This window comes from Rhea pennata, chromosome 22, assembly GCF_028389875.1.
Source record: "Rhea pennata isolate bPtePen1 chromosome 22, bPtePen1.pri, whole genome shotgun sequence".
In the NCBI taxonomy this organism is placed as follows: domain Eukaryota; kingdom Metazoa; phylum Chordata; class Aves; order Rheiformes; family Rheidae; genus Rhea; species Rhea pennata.
Genome location: NC_084684.1, coordinates 3,210,133 through 3,231,681, shown reverse-complemented (window position 1 = coordinate 3,231,681; position 21,549 = coordinate 3,210,133). Strand labels below are relative to the sequence as shown.

General features: G+C 47.7%; 2 protein-coding genes across 3 annotated transcripts; one reads left to right on the top strand and one right to left on the bottom strand.

Moving 5' to 3' along the window:
* Positions 1 to 11,697: 11,697 nt before the first annotated feature.
* On the bottom strand, positions 11,698 to 17,593 carry FBXO2 (F-box protein 2). Of its 2 annotated transcripts, XM_062593745.1 has the most exons (8): positions 17,337 to 17,593; positions 16,594 to 16,679; positions 16,446 to 16,512; positions 15,421 to 15,696; positions 14,335 to 14,461; positions 14,142 to 14,237; positions 13,727 to 13,862; positions 11,698 to 13,299 (listed from the first exon to the last, which is right to left on the bottom strand). In XM_062593745.1, exons 4-8 carry the CDS (start codon positions 15,668 to 15,670, stop codon positions 13,165 to 13,167), a joined length of 744 nt encoding a protein of 247 aa, XP_062449729.1. In that variant the 5' UTR covers positions 15,671 to 15,696; positions 16,446 to 16,512; positions 16,594 to 16,679; positions 17,337 to 17,593; the 3' UTR covers positions 11,698 to 13,164. The 2 variants fall into 2 exon arrangements, with proteins under 2 accessions (XP_062449729.1, XP_062449730.1); XM_062593746.1 differs by lacking the exon at positions 16,446 to 16,512.
* A 119-nt stretch (positions 17,594 to 17,712) lies between these two features.
* Positions 17,713 to 21,150, top strand: LOC134150147 (F-box only protein 6-like). The gene is made up of 6 exons (XM_062593744.1): positions 17,713 to 17,849; positions 17,954 to 18,240; positions 18,844 to 18,970; positions 19,692 to 19,787; positions 20,114 to 20,249; positions 20,919 to 21,150. The coding sequence occupies exons 2-6, from the start codon at positions 17,982 to 17,984 to the stop codon at positions 21,063 to 21,065; spliced, it is 765 nt and encodes a 254-aa protein (XP_062449728.1). The 5' UTR covers positions 17,713 to 17,849; positions 17,954 to 17,981; the 3' UTR covers positions 21,066 to 21,150.
* The last annotated feature ends 399 nt before the right edge of the window (positions 21,151 to 21,549 follow it).

Below are 21,549 nucleotides of genomic sequence, written 5' to 3'. Positions count from 1 at the left end.
TGCTTAAACCTGAACCAAACAGGAGAAGGCTATAAGGGTCAGGGTGGGAACTACTGATTTGGTTTCAATTTACTCTCACTGATAGCTGTAGTGTGCACTCATTAGTTACTGGTTGTGCTGGTTGTTGACACACTGGGCTTGGTTTACAAGCTAAGCTGCTGCCTAGCTCAGGGCTGTTCGGACTGAGAAAAACTCTCCCTGCACGTCTCTTCTAAGAGGAAGCAAGGAGCTGTAAAGGAAAAGAAGCAGAACGTTAGCCATATGTTTGTCAGCTGGGATAAGCACTGCTCTCAAAAGCCAGCCTTGCCAGGTTTGGTTTGCTCTTGTCTGGCACCCTGAATCACTGCAGCCTACAGGCAAAATGGTACCCAGTTGAAAGTTGCTCTATAAATGAGGAAAGGGTGAAGCTGGGGCAACCTTGACCTATGCCTGTCTAAGGCTAGTGCCTTGCTTGTGAGGTGGACCAGCTCCTGTTCACTTCATGTGGGTAATGCCCTGGGAAGCAGTCCTGGAAAGCAGACAGTGTTCTCCTGTGCTTGTCCTTGGCAGAAAGGTTAGAAACATCTTGTTACCTGGTTGCCAGCCCAAACAGCTGAAACTCCACCTTGAGCAACTGCAGATCAAGAATCATTTGTAGTACTTACAAAGAAAACTTATTTCAAGTAGTACAATTTGGGTAAATCCTGCTTGGGCCAGATCCCCAAAAGGGGATGGGACAGGGAATTGTCATGCCAGCAGCCTCTTTCTGTGCAGTGTGCTGCTACGGAGACTTGGAAGGAGAGAGAACTCACTTGAAGACATAGTTCAGGAGAATTCAGGCTTTGTGAGTGCGTATGGTAACTGGTCCTCAACTGGTGGCTATTTATAGATGTTGCATAAAATAAAGGTGCTGTGCTGGGCTTCCCTCTTCTGAGAGCTGTTGTGGGACTTGGAGAAAAGCATTCTCCCCTTCTGCCAAGAAGAGTGCCTGCTTCCTAGCAGCTGTCAGGAGGAGCTTCCTCTATTTCTCTCCAGTGTAAAACAGGGCTGGATAATTTCATCACCGCTAATAACATTTCTAGCGAGGCAAGCTATGATAAGGGTAATTGAATCTCATGCTTTGGGGATAAGCTGAGCTCTGGAGGGGGATCAGAGGAATTTATTTCCCCTTCGCTGTGGAAGCTGCTTTGCACGCTATCATGTTGAAAGGCTGATCCTTTTGCTGGCACAGAGGCTAGGCTGATCCTGAAGGCTGGGCTGCAGAAGATCTGTACCGCCTGCTCTGTGCTCGGTCTCAGTGCTTTGATCTGTGGTTCTCTGAGTGGGGTTTGCTTGCAGTCTTTCCAGGAGAAAGCAAGCAATGGAGAGCTGGTAGTAAGAGGAAGTGAGGCACTGTCTGCTCAAGGCTATTGGTTGCTTAGTGCCTGCTGGCTTGCCCATGTGAGCACAGAGAGGCTGCAGCCAGCACTAACCTGGGATGGTCTGAGTGAATGCACAGTGGTGTGATCAGCCTCTGAGCCAGGATGAACAGGAGAAGTCACCTGTAAAGTTAGTTTCTGCAAGTCACATTCCTGTGGGACTAGATTGGTGTGAAAAAGCATGCAAACCACTTCTAATAGTGACAAATTGTCCTGTGTGCAGGATGGTTCTTTTTTTTTTTTCGTTTTGGGAGGGTAAGTTAACACAATGGCATGAGACAAAACGAAGAATACAAAACTAGGCTGCCTTAAGAGTTACCAAGAGAATACCAGGTCCATCATCAGTTAATGTTTAGAGACTTCAAGAGAATCTGATACTCAGGATTGAAAAAGCCTCTTTCTGTTTGCCCTGTCAAAACATCTAGAATTTCTACAGTGCAAATGCAGGATGAAAACTGATCATAATTTTTATGGTGGAAATTTAATTTCACATAGTATGATTTGAGAAAATCCTGATAAGGTCAAATCTTAAAGGGGGATTAGGAAGCAAAATACATCTGGACTGTTCTGTTACCCTCTTGACTTCTAATCCTGTCTAGAGGTGGCTGCATTTCAGTGGGGTCTGAGGGAACCTCTTAATACCTCTTCTCAAAGGAGTATTGTCATCTAAATTACCTCATTTATGCTCAAAGTGATCTGAGGAGTGGGGATGAAAGGGGCTAGAGGATAGCACCTTTCTTGTACATTAGGAATGAACTGAAGTGATGCAGCTCAGCTAAATGGAGCTCTGCTCCCTACTTGGCATCTTTTCAGGCTTATTTGACAGAGTGTGAGATCTCAGTGAAAACACTGGGCTGGCTGAGCTGGAGAGAGGAGATGTCAGGCACAAGGTGGGAGTAAAGTATCAGCGGTCAGCCATCTTTTGTGTCCTTTATTGCACTCCGTGGCGACCCCTTCAGAGGGATTTATTCCCCTAGTGCTTGGTCTGGGTAGGGTCAGGCAGTACAGATGGTCTCCCAATCTGTAAGTGGGCATCTGAGGCCTTTAAGATGAAGTGAAATGTCCAAAAACTGTGTAGAGCGGCTATGGCAGAGCTTCAACCCAGAAGCACAGAGGTTTTAGGGTTGCTCTGGAGTGGCTTTTAGCTCTTAGGAGAAAAAGCATTTCCATTCATTTTTTTTCCCCCTTAGCAGCTGTGAATTATTCATGGTACTCCTCTGACCTAGGGCTGGAAAAAGGATTTCCAGTTCATTATTTACTATTATTACTCTTCCGAAGCATTAAACTTTTTTTCTTTACCTCTTTGGGTCCCTTTAGGAACAGGAGAAACATCTCCCCATGGACTCTAAATAATAAAGGCATATGTCAAATAACTCATTAATTCTTCATAATGAAACTGTTATCCCTAAGGCAGTGTAGAGAAACATCCCACTTGTTAGAGAGCCTTCAGGGCTGCTGTTAAGACTTCCAGGTGAGAAATGAATGCCTTAGTGTACCTCCTGGGTCAACTGATCTGTGATTGACAGGTAGTGTTGAGCCTCAGATCAAAGCTGCCTGTGAAGTCTATCACCTGGTTCCTTCTCTGCCTGTGAACATGGGGTGAGAAGGTTGTGGTGGGATGCGAAAAAGCCCTGGTGACCATGCTGGAAAAGTCCAGTGGAAGAGCTAGAACCTAGGCAGATCTGTGACAGCCTGAAACTAGGTCTGCTGTAAGGTTTCCACTTCCGCAAGCAGCAGCAAGCGCCTAGTGATAATCTATGATTTTTCTGGTTAAGGCAGCGGTACATAGGACCCATGCCCTGTAGCAGCGTCAGTCCTTGTTCATCAGATAAAATCTGGGTCATGTTTCTGTTGCGTCTGCTTGTTGGCACTGCAGGGTCCAGCCACAGCAATGTGCTTTGCAGATGTGCTAGGAAAACGGTCTGACGTGCTTGGTCCTGGCCTGACCAGGCCAGGTAAGTAGCAGTGTAATGGTGATGCATATCTGTACAGGGTTATCAGTGAAGGCGCAAGTGCTCTGCCCCAGGAGTACAAGAATTGTTCCCATCTCACTATTCACACCCCCTCCTGTTCCAGCTCATTAGACTTAGAGGAAGAAGGGTAAAGGAAGGGTTTGAAAACAGCCTGGAAGAGCTTGGCAGGACTTTCTGGGTCACAGTAAATAAGTCATTAACAAAACAGCAGCAGCTCTGCATCTCAGTCAGCTGTCCTGCTCTCTGGAGATACAGGCTAGCTGTCTGGCCAGGCTGCAGTGTGAGGAGAGAGAAATGGGCACAATTAAATTATCTGGGCAGTTCAAAGCTCTCTGCAGGCAGCTGCTCCTTGTATGCGTGTGTAGGGGAAGGTTGTAGCATTGCCACTGAGTACAACAGGTAAGGGAGAAGGTCTGGAGCGTGTTGCCGAAGCCTAGCAACGCTCGGCTCGGGGATGTTAGCCATTCAGCGCTGAAGTCCAGCGGCTTGGCAGGGTGGATTTTCAGTATCTTGCAAGGTGCATAGCAAAAGACAAATATCACCTTCCAGCAATATGCCGACCTCAGAGCCCAGCATGGTTCCTTTTTTCCCCCAGACACCCCAGGGTTCCTCCTGGCTGGCTGTTTCTGTCATTGCTGAATGCAGCCTCTTTCTGCTGCACAGATGGGCAGTGGCAGAGAGCTCAGAGGGAGAGCTTGTGTGGGTTCCTGTTTGACACTGGGCATTGTTACTGGGGAACTAGAGGCTGGCACTGGGGCTTGGAAATGAGATGAAATGTTATTCATTTTGAATGCAGGCAAAAAGTACAGTAAAAGAAATGGTTGGATGGAATATGCATGACAGAAGAGCTCTTGTCCTGATGTACAGAACATCTGAGGCTGAAAACTTCCAAGAAGCTGTTAGCTAGCTTGCTGGGGTTTATTGGTTATACTTGGCCTGAAGGTTGAAGTTACATATGTGACCCAAACTTCGGTATCTATAGGAATTCGTAGTTACTCTATTCAAATTTCTGGTCAGTTTAATGTGAGAATAAAAAGCCTGAGAACCCTGTCTGCTTACAAACCAAGAGATGGCTTTGTCTTACTGAGATCGTAACACTTCAAATGCTTTCATTTAATATGTGGTGATTGTACCCAAACTTGTTCCTTGTGCTGTGCTGGAGGCTGCATGACCCAGTACACAGGGCTGGGCTGGGCAGCAGTACAGTTCAGAGAACAAGACTGGGGACTGGGAGTTCTTGGCTGTATGTACAGCCTTCCTTTGACTCCTAGCTAAGCTAGTTTTATGTCTTTGCCCTCCCTGTATTAAAATAGAGATAGGTAATGGTTCAAGCTAATGGCTGTTCTAGCTCGGCTTGGAGCAGAAATACTGACCTTCATCGCTGTGTCAGTAGCACCTCCTTGCCTTGCCTAGTCCTGGATTACACCCGTGGTGGGTTGCTGTAGATTTGTAGTGTGCAGGATGGGGCTCAAGCACCTGAAAGGCAGTTGAGGCTGTGGCCTGATTTTTTTTATTTTTAATGTTGCTTGGAAACCAAATTCAATATTGCCCAACTCCACCAGATCTGCAGTGCAGAACTTATTGTGCAAGGGAAAAGGAGCTTTTTTATTTTTATTATTATTTTCTATTTTTTCCTTTTACAAGAAATAATTCATTTTTCTGCTGTTAGAGAAGGTAGTAATTGATCTAGGGCTTTGCAGTTTGCCTCCCAGAATGGTTTTATTTTTAATGTAGGAATAAAACTCTGTTAGGTCAAATACACAGCAATAAATACAAGAAGCACATTAGCTTTAATATATTGGATTATTCCACTTGGTGGGGATGGGAAAAAAACAAGATTTAATTCCCCTGGCAATGCAGGCAAAGAAAATCACTTTCCCTGTCTTTTTTTTTTTTTTTCTGTTAAGTCATTTTTGTCTGTCAATGCTACTGCTGGAGGCTTTGGAGTTTAATTTTATTCTTTTTTTATTATTTTTTTAACCTGGTGTGAAAATAAGTATTTTCTCCATGTCATCCACAAATTCACTCAATGCCTCCCATTTCTTGCCATTGTGGGTTCCCCCACTGTTGGGATGTGAGGAGCTCTTGGTTCTGTCAGCACAGTGGGAGCTGTGGTGAACTGGTAGAGCAGCTCTTAGCCGTAACCCTGCTGTTGGAGGGGGGAGTGAGTCAGAGCCATTCCCCTCTCTGCAGGCATCCTGCTGTCAGTTTCTGTTCCCATCCTGAAGCTTTCGAGCTAGAACCAGGATCTGCTTTTCTAAGCCAACTGCTTTTTTGATGTACCACCACCCTTCTCAGCCATATCTGTCCCAGCCTTCCTCATGTCCCACAAGCTAGTGGTGGCTTAGGGCTCTCTGCTGCAGGAGCAGAGCCCCTCATCCAGCGTGGGTGCCTGTCTGGCCAGGCTCACAGCTAGGACCTGCTGCCATTGGCACAGCCAGCATTAACAGGGGACAAACTATTCTTCAGCCAAGTGTTCTGTTACACGCTGTGGGACTCCATCACAGGAGATGGTGCCCACCGTGCTGTACTGCATCCTACAGTCACATTCCCAACATGCTACTGCCTTCTGGTGACAAAGCCTTTCATCAAATTCTGTAGTTGAGCTTTGTGCCAAGCCCTCCTTCGTTTTCCTGTGGTAACAAGGACACTGACTTCTCCTACAATCCCTGCTCCCCTCCAGATTTCTATTTCTATTTCACATCAGTAACAGCACAGGTGAGAAGAGGCAGGGAGGAAGAGGCAGAAATGATCTTTGCTTATTCACTGTCATAGAGGACAGACATGTATCTCCACTATAGACAGGACAAGTAGCAGAGTAAGATTGCAGCAGAGATTTAACTTGACTAGCAGAGGACACATTTCTGATGTTAGGCATGGTGAAGGGCTGCAAGAAGGGATTTACTGAGGTGCTAAAGCCTCCATCAGTGGAGAGATTTTAGAAAGGGACTAGAAGAACCTTTGTCAGGAGTAATATACAAATGGAGGGGCTGCCATAAGAGAGCGAAGAGGGCTTAGACTCAGCAAGCCTGGATTTTGTGGGGTTTTTGGCCATCTCCCTCTGCAAATTGCTTAGGGACACTGAGGGAAAACAGCAAGGCAGGAATCTCTTATGATTAAATGAACCTTTGCTCTGTATTTGTCTAGGCAGAGTTATCGCTCCAATGAGCAGGGCTCCTCCACCAGCACCTAGGCTCTATCTGACTGTATTTGTTGAAGATGAGAAAGACTTCACAATAATCCTGCTGGCAATTAATTGGCTTTTGTTCAGCAAGAGTGAACAAGATCTCATCTTAATCTGCTTCATTATTTCTCCTTGTATAGCAGAGTCAACACAAGATTAGGTTTAATTTACAAAAAAATGCAAAGTCATTACTCATATCTGGATCGGGATTTTATCTGCTTCATTTTGCAATGCTTCATGTGTCAATATTAATGAGAGCAGTTGCACAGAACGTGGTGAGGTGGAAGTGGCACTGCTTGACTTTTGGACTTTTTGGAAGAACTGCAAGTAGCAGGGCTCTGATATTCTTCCTCATCCCCCATCTCCTGCCCATCCTTGGAGAAGATTTTTCATGTTCTGTGGAAAAGTAATCCATTTCTCTGTCCTGTGGGCTCTCATCTCTGAGGCAGAAGAAACACAGGGCACAGATCTGGAAGGAAGCTATAGGAAACCAAAAAAATGTTGCAGGGTCTGTGGCAGTACTGGCAAGAGGCAGGTGAGGTCTGATGCAGGTAAGACTGAAGAGGTGAGAGGCTGCTGCAGTTGCTTGTGGTGGTCACAGTGTCTGAAGTCATCCTGGCCTCAGCAGCATGGGAGGGCCAAACTGGCAGTTTCTGGAACGTTCTGCATGGCTGTGGGCATGGGCATGTGCCTGTGGGTTTCCCCACACCAGTGCACTGCAGTACACAAAGCTGTGTAGGATCAGGCTTCCACCCAGTCACCTCCAGGCAGTTAGCTGAGAGCAGTGGTTGCCTTCTGTTGGTCTCCTCACACAGTGCCTACACCTGCAGCAGGTTTAACAGCAGGTGTGTCCTTGCTCAGGCTTGCTCCTCTCCTGGTAGTGCAGAGCTGCTGTTCCTGTTGCAGTTAATGTGTTCCCCAACTATTTGTCAGTCCACTAAGCGCTCCTGTGGCTGCTTTGCATTTCTGAGGACCCTGACTGCACTGTAGTTAGCTGCTGCCTGTGCAGACCCATTCCAGATGAGTTTTCCTAAGTGCCTGCAAGGGAAGTTAGCCAAGGACACATGTAATATAGCTGGGAATCTTGCCTTGCTGGGGAGGGCTGTTGAACTTTGCATGCAAGGAAGGTGGCAAAGCAGCTGTGTCCCTGGGTGCGGTGTGGAGAGGGATGCAAGCAGGCCTACTGTTCTGGGCAGGATTCTGCGGATTCTCCTGGGCTGCATCAAGGTGGGGGAAAGGCATGTTACTGATCTGAGTGATGCTCTTCCTGAGTAAATGCCCTAAGACAGGGTCAGGGGAGTTGTGCTGCTTTCAGTTGAATATGAAAGGCAGGTCTTTATCTGTGTTCAAGAAAGCTTTCACTGCTCTCAAATTAGTGCATTACAGTTAGAGTACCTGTATCTAAGATGATCTGTGCAGTGAAAGCCTCTCTTGCACCAGAGGCACATGTGCTCCCAGAAAGCACACGGTGCCTTGGATGGCAGGGAGAAGTGTTAGGATCTGTTTGGCAAGAGATGCTCTGGAAACCCTGACAGTAGGGATCTAGACAGGACAAGAAGAGAAAGCACTGACTTGAGCCTAAGCTGCAGCCAGAGGAGACAAGGTCTAGTGATTAGAAACCAGCCCCCATGTATAGCATTTAATGCGGAACACTTGCAATTATTCCGGATATTTCTCAGCATGAACTCCCAAAGCAGGAGCTAGAAAGGCATGAGGCCCGTGTTGCTCTCCAGGCTCGCTGCCTGCAGCCAGAGTGCCCTCTGCTGTCACTGTGGCTCCGAGCACCTGCCATGCTGCAGAGCAGGGTGCCAGGCAGATGCCCAGCCTGTGGAGCTGGCAGAGAGCCTAGAGGTTTTGGCGGGTGAGGGCCAAGTGTCCTCTCTTGGGAGACAGTGGAGCTGATGGCCTCAAGGCCTCTGGCGCTGACCCTGCGAGGACTGCAGACAGGGCTGCTTCAGAGTATTACCCCTTTGACCCTGTCAGCTAGCTGAAGCCCAAAGCTGCTGGAGGAGAAGGCAAAGACAGTCTGGTACCTTTGCTGTAGTCCTCTGTATGAGATGTATAAAGCATTTTTCTCCAAAAATGAGGGAAGCTGATCCTAAAACCAGAAGCAAGCTTGTGGGCTTGCTTGGTTGTATCTGGCTTTCTGTTCCCCTGACATTTCTCTCTTACTCAGCAGTCTTCACTGTGCCTCTCCTCCACACAGCTCTGGTCCCTGTGCAGCTGCATGGGCACTTGCTTGAGATGCAGGCTGCTATGTAGAAAGGAGTTTGGCTCTTTCATGCAGTTGTCTTGGGCAGAAGTTTTTCCAGCTTCCATGAGACTTTTCCCAGTTGAACTCATGGCTATTTTCTTTGCAATTCTGAATCATCTGCCCAGTGGGAGAGCATCATTAGAGGGCCCTCCCTCCTTTCTTTTTAACAGGTAGGGAAACTGAGAAGGATGGAGCAGCCCCTGCCCAAAGGACAGCAGGAGAAACCAACTGGAAGAAGAAGGAACCAGGTCAGCTCAGTCCCGAGGCTGTGTGCTCACTCATGAGCTTTACTGTTTCCTGAGATGCCTGTGTGATGTGGAAACACGTCTGGATTGCGAAGTGAGGTGTGAGCTCAGGGGATGCTTGTTCGCTAGCCCAGCGCTTGCTAGTTGCTTGGAGGAGCTCATGGCAGGCCTCGGCCCACATGCAGGGATGGTCCGTCAGCTTTCCGTCTGGCTTTGGGACCGTGCTCATCTCTGCAGATGTGGCTGATGCCCTGCTATCCTGGCTTTCGGGACATGCTATTCCCAGCCTCCACAAGCTGTTTGATTTAATGGGAACTAATCTCCTAAGTTATTCTTCCTTTTATAACCAGCTAGAACAGCTGGGCTGCAAGCAAGAGGGAACTGCCAGATTGATTTCAAACCACCTGCCCTCCCTGCCATCCCCCATGTCTTGAATGCCTGGTGGGGGAGCAAACTCTTCCATCTGTCCACAAACCCCCCAGGTGGGTCATAATAGATGCTTCATGGAGAAAATTCAATTAGACCTGACAAGAGATGTATGTTAGTGCTTCCTTGCCAGGGCCCATCTTGCTCTGTTTTCTTCCTCTGCAAGAGACTGACTGTAGAAGCTATTATGAAAAAAAACTGTTGAGTATAATGGCATTTTTAGCCAGGACTGGCTGTGGTGGTGGGCTTTGTAGAAAGGAAAATTACAGCGAGGACCTCATGTGGCTGCAGCCACTGAGCTGCAGTTGGCTACTTGGGATGTCAGATGCCACTGCGGAGAGCAGGAGAGGGCTGTGCAGTGTGCTGCATCTAGGATCTTAAGTGCCTCTGAGCATTAGAGAGCCCTTCTTGCTGGGGTGAGAGGTGTACTCGTGCCAGTGTCTTGGGCAAATGCAAGTAATTCTGTCTTAAACTCCCTCGTAGTTCCAGTCATCCAGTTGTTTTGTTCTTTTTGTTTGTTTGTTTATTCTGGGTAGCTTGCTGCTAAGTAAAGCGTGGTTGTGGGATGGCTGTGCTGCACTGTGGGTCTGCTGTCCAAAGGAAAGGCGAGCCTTTGCCACCTCCAGGGCTAAGACCCTTCTGTGTTTTCAGCCTAAGTGTTCCAGCAACAATAGGTTTTTATATTTAGCATGCAGATTTCTCAACACTTCTAGTTTGGCTGAGAATCTCTTAAAATTACTTGAGTACAAACATCTTCCTCTGTACAGCATGTACATGGCTGGGTTGGTCATAGTCTTCCCACAAACTACTGCATAGTGTCACAGGCACTTACCGGTGTTGGCACTGTAGAAAGCAGAGAGAACCCCTGTTGGTTATTGAAGCTGCGTGAGTGTCCTTCAGTGGCTGAAAGTGTTAATACATATAAACCTTTCCATCACAGTTGCGCTGATTTTCTGTAATGCTATGAAGTTGCATAGTGTGTTTCAGCGAAGGCTGTAACAGGTTGGTCTGCAGCATTGACACCTGCGTTTGGTCCGTCATGGAGGGATGAGTTGGCCTTGTCTTGGAATGAGATGTATGTGTACAGTGCAGATTTCAGTGTGTTCTGGCTGCTGGTGTTGGATCAAAATACAGGAGGCATTAGGAGCAGGATATCTAGAACGGATAAAGCAAGCAAGATTTTTTGGGGACTTCTGAAAGGAGTTGGGTACCCACTTTCCTCACTTTCACTGGCACTCTTGCTGGCTGAATGCAATGCAGGATACTGCATTCAGCCAGCCTGAATCCCTTATCAGGGGCAGCTTTTGCAGATGCTCCTTGGAGTAGAGGTAGTTATTCTCATTAGCAAGGCTGCAAGTCATCGAGTGTCCTGGAAAGCACCTCTTAAATGAGAGGGAAGGTCATGAGGCAGCATGCCCCCTAACAGCTGGTTTGAACATTAGCCCTGCTGGCAGGAGGGTGTGTGTAGGGGCAGACGGCTCCTGGCAGCTGCTTTGGGTGTAATGGAAATGCTGGGGAGATTGTGTTCAGCAGTTCTGCCTAGATAATCCCAGGGGAGGGAGGACCATGGCCCTGCTGCACGTTTATAGCAGATTGGAAGGGTTAATCCTGATGGTTTATCCTGAGATAGTGGCTTAGGAAAGGTTCAGGTTAACAATTGTATCAAAGTCTGGTGCATTGATCCCTTTGCTGTACTGATTCCTTCGGGAGAGACTGGAGCTCCATCTCTCCTGTGGGGCAGGACTCTGGCAGTGCAGCAAATGTTAACTAGCAACTCAGCTGCCTTAAAGGTTGTGGTGAATAAAGCTGCACTGTGTGACTGTGTGCAGAGATAATAGCCAGGAGAGGAAAGAGCTAAACTTCTGAACTGGTTCTGGTTTCTCCAGGGTCAGAACCAAGGCTACAGTAGAGCTATGGTCACAGATGACCTGGAGGATGTCTGTCTGGGCTGGACTGTGTAGGAGTCTTCCTGGACCCCTTCCATGGCTTGCATGAGTTCCAGTAAATCTTAAGTGCGCATTTGCCTGCTGTTGATTTGTAAACTCACTGCCCATCAAATGCTTCTGACAGGTTCAGGCTGCTGGGAAGGGAGCAGAACATGTACCTTTTTCCAGAAAGCTCATGGTATCATGCGAGAGAGAACTTTTTGGGTAAGATCTACTGGCCTCTACTGCAAGGGGAAAGCACAGGATACAAACGCTCAGCACACAAAGGAAGGTCCACACAACTGTGTCATTTATTATATTCACCGGGACTCTGGCTTTGCATGGCTGTAGTTTGGAAGGCCAGTGTGCCCGAGGCATCCAGGTGCAGCAGCCTGCGGAAAGCCTGATGAAGCAGTGACCAGCTCAGCTCTCACTTCTGGCTACAGGTAATACTAGTGCATAGCATTTGTAATGGTGTACTTTGATGCAAAGTGGCATTCAGGTATGCCCTCTGCCTTGGCAGTTCAGATGAAAATGGAAGCACATATCTCTAGGCAACATCCGCCCTGCTGTCCTGAGAGGACTGAATGGCGGGGATGGACGTGGCCCAGGGAAGCTTGGGTGTCTGTTCAGCATGGTGGCTCACAGCCCTAAGTAGTATCAAGAGGCACTAGTGGGAGTAGGTATGGTGTGCTGTCTCGTCAGTGAGCATACGGAGCGAAGGCAGACATGTACTTTTTGCAGACACTGTTACTAGGCAGGAGGAACCAAGACCAAGTGGAGCTTAACAGCAGCTTTTTGTATGGAGAATGTTGCAGCAATCTCCTGCCTGCAGAGAGCCATGCCGGATTTGACCCAGGGTGCTTGTGTGCAGTATGCAGAGGCCAGGAAGGGGTAGATGAGTTTGCTTTCATTTGTTCCTGGGCCATTTCCTCAATTTTCTGCTCATCTATTTCCCTAAGGCCTTGTCTCTCTCCAGGGTATTATTTTCCGTTGCATTCTGTTGAGAGTGCCAAATGAAGCCCCGAGGAGGGCAGCAGAGTGGTTTCAGTTCCTAAGCTTCCCTAATAAATGAATGTTGGGAGCGGTGTAAGAGACAAGGGTCCAAACCTTGTTGCTTTGCATTATCACCACTAAATACTAAAACAGGAATCCAGAAGAGCACTTGGCAGACAAGCTACAGGTCATGCGAGACAGGCAATGACATCCATGGTTAATAGATGGGAGAAGCTAAGATGCTTACCACAGGTCATGGAGGCAGTCAGGGTGGAGAGGTACAGGGCTCTAGGTTTCCTGGTTTGGTTCTGAGACTCAAGGACAATGTTTCTTTTTTCCTGTTTTTCCTTATAGAAATAAGCCTAAAGTCTCCTCATAGTTAATAGTGCCCAAGTCTAGGAAGCAGACAAGGGAGTGCCTACCTCTGGCTGGATGTTAGAGATGGTGGTTGAATGGCTGAGGTGCTACCAGCCCAAAGAGAGATAAAGTCTGCAGGATTTCTAGGTGACCCCGGGTCTGACAGAACATCAGTGCAAATGGTGAGGCCCAGTCTCATGTAGTGCATTCATGAGTCTTTCATTCTTTGCATAGTCCCTTTGAGGAAAGACTGGTCTCCTCCAGCATTTGGCGCACCCATTCACACACAGAAGTAATACGCTTTTATAGCCGGGAAGCAGCACCATGCAGAAATCATCCAAAGCCTGTGGGATGCCCTGAGGGAGATTGGTTCCAGCAAGCAGGATCCAGGACCCAGTTCAGCATGGCTATGGCTCCACTGTCACGCTGCTGTTGGTAACACGTACGCCATACCATCCCTTCCAGAACACCGTGTCCTGGCCACCATGTTCAAAGCGGACAAAGCGGACCCCAGGCCCATAGTTGGAAAAGGTGTGGGAGATCTTTGAGGCGACAGAGAAAATGGTTATTGGTGAGTGTCAAAACACCTTGAATTTACCTTTCTCTAGCATGCAGAGCCTTCAATCCCCACCTGTTCCAGCCATAGCTACCAGGCTTGGCGACAATGAGGACAGTTAGTGGGAAAGGAGTTACTGGGAGGAGCTTTGATCCCAGTGACTTTTTTCAGAGGCCACTTGAGCCCTTTTCCAGTTGTGTATCTCCCTTCCACTCCCACAAAGTTGTGGTGACTTAGCAAGTTTTCAAACCTTATGTAAGGTAGCTTAGTTGTAAAATCCCTGGCTGCGCAGAACATAAGCCAGAGAGCTCTCCGTCTGCCTGCAGGAAAACACGCCTGCTTCCATCTGCTTGCAAACATTCCTGACTTGTGTAGGCCGGGTGTCCCCTACCCAGCCCCTGTCTGCAACTCACCTCAGTCCAGTCAGCATCGTTGTCCTGTGGGATGGCAATAGTTTCACTCTTGTATTCGGCCAGCACATCCTCGTTCTCTGAGAGCAGCTTCACACCAAGCTTATAAAGGCAGCCGGCATCACTGCGTCCTGCGTACCTGCAGGGAGACCCGAGCTGCCAGTTTTGCCTAAGGGAATTTGGTAAAGTGACACAGCACAAAAGAGCCCTGCTGAATGCAGAAATGGGTGGGTTCAAGCCAAGGCACCAGCAACCTGATGAGACTGGCAGAAGTGCAGATCTGGAGCATTTCTTACCCCCAACCCATCCCCCTAAGACAAGGCTATCCCTGCCTACATGTAGAATGACACCAAGGGATGCAGCAGGTGTTCAGGCCTAGTGCAGGTGTATGCCCTCCCTTCTCATCCTTGCTACTTACCAGTCCTTTACCACAACTTTAGGCTGGGTTGTATCCATCAGCTCTTCCCAGTAGCCCTCAGCCCGAAGATCAATGACCTGAGACTTTTGACACCACCTGAAACACAACAAATTAATTGGTAGCACAACTCCTCCTGGGACTAGAAGCAGCAAAACTGTCCCCTTCTGTGAATAAGAGAGGAAAGCAGCCTTACTCATAGGATGTAACAAAGTATTTATGGACTTCTTCGCTAGGGAATTCTTTTCCAAAGTCCCCAGGGAGCTCTTCAATTTTCCAGCCATCGCCTCCATTCTCTACCTCTTCCCAGTACTGTAAGTCTTCTGCAAATGGCAGGAAAGAGAGAAGCTATTGCATCACAGTCTCTGTGGGCCTGGAGAACCTCACTGCCTCGCAGTGGGACCTTCCTCTTGCTTGTGAAAGTTACATTGTATGGGGTTTTTTTGTAAGCAAGTAGTTGGAATTTGTTTTGAATTCTTTGTTTGCTGTTCCTTTATGTGACACTTTGGAACTCTGAAGAAGGTTTGTAATACATACCTAAATTGCAAGTGGCATTTCTAGAAGCAATGTGCCCATAAACATTGGGTTTTTCTGGCCTTAGCCAGAGGAAACTTGGATGTTGAAAAAGCTTGCAGAAGAATTGCCTGTAAACACAATGGAGAAGTTATGGTGATGCTGCTTTTGTCTGCTGATATGTGAAAAAAGGAAACCCGCTTATTATTGCTTAGGTTATGAGGCTTGGTTACTGCTGCTTGTAGCTAGACATTCTGCAGATTTACCAAAGCAAATAGATTATTAAATTAATGGCTAAAGGGTTTTGTGCCCAGCTCAATAAGGCAGATTGCAGTAAGGAGGCACAAACAAGATTTGCCTGAGCTGCTGCAGGGAGGGAGGCTTTAGGTACCTGGTGAGCTAAGGCCAGAATAGCCCCCGGGCAGGGGAGGGCTGCTTCTTTCCTGTAATGGTTTGGCAACAAATAACTTGGAAACCCCGATGTCAACTGCTGCTGCCTTGGATAAAGGTTCTGCAAAGAATTACTTTTTTCCTGTCTCAAACTTAACTCAGATCCCAAGAAGGGCTTATATAAAGCTGATCTCAAGTAGAAGCCCCTTGCAAAGGCTGATTTGCTAGGATGCCTTCCTGTCCATTAAGTGATTCTTGGGCCAGAAGAAAACATTGCAACCTGGTGCCAACTAAGATCTTTTAAAAACCTGGAGATGCCCAATCTTCAGTGAGTGGCCTTCTCTGCAGTGTCTTGGGGCTTGTTATGCTCATGTCTCACCTTCACCACAGGGGTTCTTGATGAGATTCCTCTTTTTCTTGCTCAGGAAGTAGAAGTTTTGCCAATTCTCTGCATTATCCTGTGACTCTGCTCCAGTGAGGCCTTCCTGCTGGCACTTGAGGATCCAAAGAGCAGCTCCATCCACCAGGTTCTTCCACTGGCAGCAGACCAGGCGGCACACCAGCACCAAGTCCACTGCAGGTATGGAAGCCAGGATCCTGATCAGGACAGCCTCAGGGAGGGACTCCATCTTTGGGCCAAGTTGGATGGAGCTTTCTGAGAAAAAAAGCAGGGAAAGGACAGGACTAGTGACACAGGAACAGACCAGTGGCCCATCAGATTTGGGGTCTCCCACCCCCAGTGATGTCAAACACTGATGGATTAGAGAAAGGGAAAATGAACAGGTTCGTCTGAAAGGTAGGTGCAGCATGATTTCAGAGCATGTGGATTGCTTCCCAACCTTGAGGCCTCCTGACCCTTGCTGACTTAACACCCTGAAGCATGAGAGTAGATCGTTAGTGTTTCATGACATAAGCGAAGCCCTTTGTTAAATACATCCACAAAATGTAAGCAACTGTGGACAGCTTGGCAGTTTCTCAGGTAAGAGTCTGGGATGAACCTTAAAAATGCTGGCATTTTGTGCAGCTTCAAAGCTGGTTGGAATTGGTCCTTCTGGAAATCTGCCTCTGCGGAAATCAGGCTCCTAGTTGCAGTAATGGCTTCACTTGCAGAGGGAATGCTGCAGACATCTGGGTGCTTGTTCTGCCTTTGTAAGATCATAATTGATAACAAATGCTGCAGATCGGTACCCAAATATCAGTGATGGGTATCCTGCAAATCCTGTTTGCAGAGTTTGGATCTATGCTGGAAAGCCCCCTGCCTCCAGAGGCCGGCACTTAATCTCCTTTGTCATGAGCCTTAGGTCTGCGCACGGGTTATACCTGAAAAGAACTCAGTTTAGATCCCCTAATCCTCCTTTTCCTAGGGCCTTGTAACTGTAGTGAAGCTGGAAGCGTGTGCTTTACCTCATGGGCTAATTCTGCACTCTGACTCCCGAAGGCTCTCTGCTGCCCCAAGTCTCAGGGCTGGGCGCTGCAGGAATAGGCAAAGATGAGTGTGCAGATTCAGAGCCCCAAATCGTCAGTGTGGGATGCACCATGACACAGCTTTTACCTCAGCTGAGTCCTGGCGCTGGGAAGCGGCGGCTGCAGTCCGTTGCACAGGCACAGCCAGGCTCCTCAGGGTGAATCACTGTAAGCCTAGGACAGCGTTAGGAACAAAGCGGGTGAAATATCCCTGAACTGTTACTTGGAGAAATACTGCTGTGCTAAACCTAGCAAGGGAGGAAAGAAATAGGGAGTCATTGAAGTAACAGCATCCTAAACCTTAAATGTTCCAGATGCAGAGCTATCGTGCCCTCTATCCGCACTGCAGACAGAGGGGAATGGTCATTTAAAATACCCTAGTTTTTATTAGGGCATTTTATTAGGGATTTTCCAGTTAGCATGCCTCCACTCTGAACCCCTACCACAGCCCAGAGGGGTAAGAATGTCACAGAAACACTGTGCTAACTTATCTCCTGCAGGAGCTTCACGAGGCCCTGCCTGGTGACAGAGCATCACCTCTCTCCTCGCTTAGCGAGGACTTCCCACAGGTCCTGCGAGGGTGAAGGCCTCCCTGTCTGGCTTTCCTTTCCCACTCCTCTTCGCGGTACCTTAACGTTAGTCTGCCCTCAGCAGGACCCTCTGGGGTAGCTGTTCTCTTGCAGCGGTCGGGGGACGTGCTGGCTGCCTACCTGCCCCTATCCTGCCCCTCTCCCCGAGCTTGCTGCGCGAGGGCGGCGCAGCAGCGTTCCCGCAGCGCAGCGCAGCGCCCCTCCCACCGGGCAGCCCGCAGGTGCCTCCGAGAGCTCCTACCTTGGGCGCTGCTCCGCGGGCGGCCGCGGGTCCGTCGCGGGCGGGCAGCCGGCCGGGGGCCCGCATAAGAAGGGCAGCGTCCCGCCCCCGCCTCCGCCCATCGGCTCCTCCCCAGCACCGCCACGGCGCGGCGGCCTGCGCGGGTGGCCTGGCGCTGCCCGGGCGCCGCTGGCGGGGGGGCTGCACGGTGCTGCCGGTGCCCCCTTTCCTCCCCGCAGGAGCTGTGGGAGGCGGCGCGGGCGGGCGGACCCCCGCCGGCGGCCGGGCGGGGCGGTGGCTGGGGCGGCCCCACCTCCTGCCGGGCTCCCCGCCCCGCGCTCTGCCTGCTGCCGGGGGCGGCGCAGCCCGACATCCGCGTCCGGGGCCGCGGGCAGGCGCAGTCCAGGCGGGGCCGGGGGTGCTGGCCGGGGGAGCCTGGGCTGCGTGGGCTGCTCCGGCCCGGTGCTCAGCCGGGCCGCGGCCTGCTGCACAGCTGTCCTGCTCGGGCCTCTGAGCTCAACCCTCCAGCCTGTGGTGTGTTTCTTGATTGTTTTTGTTAACAGCTAGTCAAAATACACATTTTTTTTTAACCTCTGTACTGCAGGTCTCTGGAAATTCTCTATCCCATGTATTTACAGCCCTAGTTACTGAAGCTATTGGTCCGTGATGACAACCATTTCTGACCTTCCAGAAGATGTCCTGGTGGAGTTGTTTTCCATGCTCCCAGCCCGGGATCTGATCTGTATCTGCAGACTCGTCTGTACCCAGTGGCGATATGTGGTGGATCTAACCACCCTATGGAAGCGGAAGTGCCAGCGGGAGGGGTTTCACACTCAGAATTTGGACAGAAGCATCCCTGACTGGAAGATATTCTATATGCTCTGCAACATGAAGAGGAACTTGATAAAAAATTCCTGTGCTGAAGGTTTGTTTTTATTATTAATTAGAGGATTTGACTTTTTCTGACTGCTAGGAAACTCAGTGTCCTGCAAGAACTGTAGCGTTTCTCAAGTATTGTTGATGCTATAGGACTGTTCGGCTACTGATGGAGCTCAGGAGGGCAGATCCACAAGGATCTGCAGGGAAAGCCATCTTGGGTTAAATAAGTATTGGTAAATATGTGTATATGGCTGAGACAAGAACAATCCCTGGAGTTGTTAAGGTACTATGAATAGTGAATATTCATTTGCGCTACAGGTAGAAATGATAAAACTGTTAGCTATTGGGACTAAATATTTCAGCAGCTGGGAATTTTTTTCTTCTGCTAAAACTAATCTCACTGCAGTAATTCTGCTTCATTACTGGCTTTGAGTTTTTGATGTGGTTAAAAAGCTGCTGCTAATTGTCTTGGTTGCTGACAGGCATGTTAGAAGTAATGGCAATTAACTGAGAGAAGCCTAAGCTATGTCAAAATTATTCAGTGTGGATTCCTAGTTGTCTTTTATTGTTGACTTTTTAATGAAAGCAGAGATGCTGTGGAAAACTGAAATGGAGTCCTAACAATTTGTATGGTATCCCTGTTTTGTAGAGGATTTTCAGCACTGGAAACTTGATTATAATGAGGGAGATAAATGGAGGATTGAGGAGCTGCCTGGACCTCTTGGCAGAGAGATGCCAGATCCAAAAGTACACAAGTATTTTGTCACTTCATTTGGGTAAGAACTGGATTCATGTGATCTGGAGCTGGAGGAGGAAACCTGCTTCTTCCTCTCTATCTGTAAAGGCACTAGGGTCAGAAGGCCCTCAATGATCCTTAGCCCACATATGGAAAAGGAAGAAGCTTAATTAACCTTTTAGACTAGTTACTCTGAATAGACAGGTAACTGCTGAGGGAGTTAACAGCACCATGTGCTAAATCCCTGTCTCTAGCAAGAATATTCTGTAACTTCTTATAGTAGTGAATATGGGATCCCTCCTCCTCTTCCAAGGTAATGGGCAAAGGTTAAGGTTTGTAGAAAGGTTTGGCAAATTAATTAGATGCAGTTACCTGACAAGGACAGAATTCTGTAATGTGCAATAATGCTACGTATTTTAGTGCAAGTTGTTAACATCACAAAGCTGTCTACAGAAGAGGTTTAACTACTTTTGCATCCCTTATATAGCTGTTTCCTGTTACCTATATATATGCTATATAAGTAGGGGAAACCCTTGTTAATCCAGCTTGTAGGTAATTCTTCCTTTTATATGGGAGTAAAGCACATGAGGAAGCAAATTGGTTAGCTTTTGGCTGCAGAAACAGCCATGCCTTGCCCATGTCAGCCTTGTGGGCCATCTAGATCTGGATGGGCTCTTTATGAGAGCAAAGCTGTTGGAGGGAAGGTGTAGAGGGATAAGAGATGTGGTTTGTGAAGTTTCAAATACTACTTTGTGTTGTAGGCCATGCTTCAAGTCTCAACTCATTACCTTGAAGAATGAAGGATACTGGAATGAACTGATGGATGAGAAAAGGCCTGAAATTGTAGTCCAGGATTGGTAAGTCTGTGTTGAAAACCAGAATTTCTGGCATTAAGATCTAGATAGAAGTTGGGACTCTTGAGGCTTTTCACACTTTTTTTTTTTTTTTTTTTTTAAGTTCTTCATTGTTTGGGACTTGAGCAAGGTTTATTTAGTGGGCTGGAGGAGGTGATAATTCTGTGAAGGACAAAATAGTTGGAAGTTCTAGAGTTTCTCCCATAGGTATAGGAATGACATTCCTTTTCCTCTGCATAGCGTTCTCTTGGAGACTGTTTCTGAATGCCAAAGACAACTGGAGGCTGCATGTACACCACCCTGTGCTTGATTCCTCTTTACCTCTCCAGGTATGCTGCCAGATTTGACTGTGGCTGCCGTTACGAAATCACTGTGAGGCTGCTTTCTGAAGATTATATCGTCCTTGAGGAGTTCCACCCTGAGCCGGTGGTTATCGAGCAGTGGAGCGATGCAATGTGGGCAGAGGTGAGCATCTTTACATCAGTATTTTGACACTTAATCTTGCAAGCCTGGCTGACAGTTCCAAGTAGACCTGTTCTCTCTGCTCTTTTGTTTCCATTAAATTAAGAGGAAATGTAAATCAGTTGTTGACAACACTGAAAAAGCAGTGGTGCCATGGAAGAGCTAGGCTGGGTTTGTAGGTGCCGGGGTGTTTTTAAAGCATTCTACTGTGCTTCTGTGTTGTTTTAACTTAGCCTTTTTAAGTGTTCCTGTCTTTATTTAGGTTTTGTCTAAATAAGTTACAGCAGTGTATTTTTTTTAACTGGACCAAAAAGCTTTGTTTTTAAACGAGTGCATGGACTTCATTTTAAAAAGTATTGTAGATGCTCATTTCCTACACTGTTACACTAGTTTAAATGGCTGTAGGTTCCCCATTAAATTGTTTATGATGAATATGTAACACTAAGCTTGATTCTTATGTCCTCTTGGAGGGGATTTTGGGACAGAGGACAACAAAATACAGGTGTGTCTTTCCCTTAAAAAGGTATGATATGCACTTTCATTAAAGTGTATGTTGGAATTTAATTTTTCTGGAGAAAAGGGCTCTCTTACTGTAGTTGTCCTAGCTTCAAGGTCAGTTCTGGGTTACTTTGGCAGGATAAAGGATTTCTTTTTTTCTTCCTCCCCCCTCAGATTTCTCACACCTTCCACAATTACCCAGCTGGAGTTCGCTATATCTGGTTTCAACACGGAGGCCAAGACACCCAGTTCTGGGCAGGATGGTATGGGATCAGAGTGACAAACAGCAGCATCACCATTGGGCCCTGGACATTATTATGAAGACACAATATAAATGTTCTTTTTTACCTCAGGATTGCAACAGGTGGTCTCAGGTGCACTTAAAGCCAGGACACTCGCCCAGAGTACAAATTTTGTCTTGCCCAGTTGACTTGGAACGCAAGCAGCTAGCTCTCCTTGTTCACGGCAGAACATCTGCAAGTCCAGCCCTTTGGAAGGACTTCTGTCTTCATCTTTCTTCCTCCTGCACCACAGATGTTAGTGCAATTGCTAGCTTCCTTCCATAGGGCAAAGCCTAGGACAATTAAATATGACACCTATCTTTTGTGGTAACAGTGTTGGGCTGTAGCACAAAGACGTAAGTCTTAAGAAATGGAAACCTCTTCTGGTTTGTCTATAGAATTTATGAAGGCTAATGCTAGAATATTTCAGTTCAGATTATGACCCTGTTTTTAAGGGCTCTGCTATGGAGATACTTGTTTTGTATAGTATTTTCCTGTTTCAGTTTAACTCTGTGTATAAATGT